We start from the raw sequence: 3,386 nt of genomic DNA on the forward strand, positions 1-3,386 counted from the left end.
TACTCTTAAATCGCATAAATATGAGATTGCTAATTCTAAACCAACCTGCCAACTTGTACCTTTAAACAAAACAAAAAAGGGTAGAAGATTAAGAAACGATGGGCAAGAAAATTAAACACATATAATAAGATGAGAAATATGACAAAACAAACTTAAGGGCAACACAACTATTTTTCCTCCCATACACTAAGTTCTTCCCGATCACCATCAAATTTTTAGTTGTTCCAAGCTTTGCACTGTCTTGGATTCCTGCAAACTGTTTGAAGATGCGCCTCCAGTTTCCTCTACTTGAGCTATCAAATCATTCTGTGGGGAAGGAGCAATAACAGCAGGAGGATCTGCTTTCCGAATTACTGGAAGATCTTCTTTCACAATGATTGGAGGATCTTCTTTCTGAGTGGTTGGTGGATCATCTTTTCTAATCGGTGGAGCAGAAAATACAGGCACAGCCTGCCTCATAGTGACAGGTGGAGCCACTCGTAGTGGTGGGACACGCATTGCCTGGCAGGGCATCACAGGAGGTGGCGGACGTGGTGGTGCTGAGAACACAGGCACTGCTGTCCTTATTGTCACTGGCGGTGCAATCCCATGGCAAGGAGTCCTCAATTGTCGGATGGGAACATAGGGAGCTGCTCCTGCAGCAGGGAATCTATGGGGACGCAAAACACGGCTTTCTATTGGAGAAGGCTGTGATGATGGGATACGATTATCATTTGTTGCATTTGATTGGAGTCTGCTGCGAGGAGCTTGCTTTTGGCAAATTAAGGGCAGTATTTTTGAGGTGTGAGCAGATGGAGGTTGTGGACTTGTAGGTCTGGGGTTATGAACTGGAAACTTCTTCGGAAACAGTATTGGAGCAGTTGGATTTGCCATCTTTTCCTTCGAACGATAAGTGAGCAAGGCTCGTGCTATAGTGATTTGTTCCAGCTCATCATTGTTCTCTGGTTCAGATGAAGAACTTGCAGTTTCCTTTGCCACTGGCCAAAAGAAAACATGTGATTCAAGTTAAAGCAGAAGTTCCTAGACATTGATCTGGACTCTCCAAAATTATGTCACCAAGCTTACAACTTTAATATGTAAAGATGACATAGAGGTAAACTGCTCCATTGATTTTTATTTTATTTTTTTAACAGTAAAAAGAACATGATGTGTAAGAATGACTTCAAAGAGGATGGCAACATAAGGTCATAAGCGACATCAATTTCATAGATGAGTTCAGAATTATAATGAGTTGCTGAAGATGCCTTAATATCACACAGAAAGGAATGATAAAAAGTCAGAAACCCTTTAAGATCGCAATAACTGAGAACATTAAAAACCAAGCAAGAGCTCCAATGAAGACTGTTGTTTAATGCACCAAATGAGTTTTAGCATAAAAAAATGCACCAAATTAGTTCAACAAACTTGATTAAGATAGATCTTAAAGTAAAATCAAATTCCAACTATGGGGTAAGGATCTAACTATATGTGGTGTAATTCGTAAATGTAATGGGATGAATATAAGCCTGATCACCACTCACATTGTTTCAAAGATGACCAAGCTGCCATTGCTGCATTCTTTTCTGCTTGTTTTTTGTTCTTAGCAGGTTCTCCTGTAAATGTGATTCCAGCCAATTCAACTGTCCCAGTGAAAACAGGTAGGTGGCCAAGGCCAGACCTGAACGTTGTGTATTGTGGCAATGGAGCTCCAACTCTTTGAGCAATTTCCTGCAAGAGGTTCTTGTAAACCCCCGTCTCATCCTGGGTAAATTAAGGCCTTATCAGTATCAAGACAACATAACTAATTAAAGTACAAAAACATTGTATACGAATAATCAAAGTGCACCATGCAGATTGAAAGTGACCATGACATTGGGAAAATCTCACTGACCCGATAAAACTAATAATATTTGGTAGCAAAATTTTAATTTCAGCAATACAATAACCAAAGTTTCCAAGATTCGTTTGAAAGGGAACATAGTTTAGGTGTCCTATCAATTTGCAACCAACCCAAAAAGTTGATAAGGCATGGAAACAAAGTTTAATGGGCATTTCAACTTCCATGATACCTATTAATCCAACTAAAATGCATTCAACTTCCATCAAAAACTACACTTGTCAAGTTTGATGCGATCAAATTTCCTCCCAATACACTAATACACATGTCAACTTAAGAACTGAAACAATTCCCTATAATATCACTAGTATGAAGAATTTTTTTTAAAAAAAAAAAAGACTTCCTCTGTTTTCCCGGCAACCAATCAGGCGGTCAACGAGGAAGAACAGGTTCCATAAAGTTGACTCTCGAAGCCTACATTTTTATGACCAAAATACCCCCTTGTTGAATGATTTAATTACTGACATTTCCATTTCACACGGTGGTCAGCTTTTCAGAATTCAGAGAATCTAACTGCATTTTAAGAACCCCAAGTACAAAAAGAAGGGGGTACTTCCGTCATTACCCAAGTTCCCAACCCCAAAGCCCCATCCCGGCCGGCCAGTGATCTACACCTCCGACTCCCACACAACTCCTGTGCGCAGGACAAGCTTGATCACTTGCACGGCGCACATTAGCAACACAAATACAAAAAGAAAACCAAAACTAAAAATTAAAAAACAAAATTTTAATTTTAATTTTAAAGTATTGCTTTCAGTTGCGAGTTCAGAAACTAAATGATCAATGAGAAAGCGAGCAAATAACCAAAAGCCACCGAGCGGCGACTGAGAACCACGCGCCCAAAACCCTAACGTAGCCCTAACGGCGACAGGAGAGGGAGATAGAGAGAGAGAGAGAGAGAGAGAACTGACCAGAATCCTAGCGGCGAGAGAGTGAGAGGGACCGCGATTGGAGAGGTAGTTGAGGGCGACCTCGGCGGCGGAGTGCTCGGCCTGACGGAGGGTGGAGCAGTAGTGAGGGCTCTCGAAGATCTCGCCGTTAAAGTTGACGGTGGCCTTGAACCTGGGCGCGTGGTCTGGACCTTCCCGAATGCACGTGTAGGAAGGCAAATTGAAGCAGCTCCTTTGGGCCAGCTCTTGCAGCTGGTTCTTGTACATTTCTCCGCCCCTTACTCTATCCTGCCTCTCTCCCTCGCTCTCTGTCTCCGACCCGACTCTTCTCAGAGCTCCGAGTTCGGGTGCTGTAATGGGAGGAGCCCGGATCGGATCGGCGCCGATTTTGGGTCGGGTCGATGCTGGGTTTGGGTTTTGGGGGGCCGGCGAGAAATGGGACCGGCTAAGATCAGAGGTTTTTAGGGTTTTTTTGGGGTGGGGATGTGAAATTGAGTTTGAGAGAGAGAGGTTTTGGGGCTTTGGAGTTGGGGGATGTGAAGCTGAAAAAAGCAGAGAGAGAGAGAGAGGAGAGAGGAGAGAGAGAGGAGAGAGGGGGGGGAGAAAAGAGAAAGGAGGGG

At 43.0% G+C, this 3,386-nt stretch overlaps 1 protein-coding gene across 1 annotated transcript; it reads right to left on the reverse strand.

Annotated features, from left to right (window-relative positions):
• Positions 1-3,386, reverse strand: DRB2 (dsRNA-binding protein 2). Its single transcript, XM_021975333.2, has 3 exons — positions 2,788-3,386; positions 1,521-1,740; positions 1-977 (listed from the first exon to the last, which is right to left on the reverse strand). Exons 1-3 carry the CDS (start codon positions 3,031-3,033, stop codon positions 208-210), a joined length of 1,236 nt encoding a protein of 411 aa, XP_021831025.1. The 5' UTR covers positions 3,034-3,386; the 3' UTR covers positions 1-207.

The sequence above is a fragment of the Prunus avium genome, chromosome 6 (assembly GCF_965620075.1).
Source record: "Prunus avium chromosome 6, drPruAviu1.hap1.1, whole genome shotgun sequence".
NCBI classification, from domain to species: domain Eukaryota; kingdom Viridiplantae; phylum Streptophyta; class Magnoliopsida; order Rosales; family Rosaceae; genus Prunus; species Prunus avium.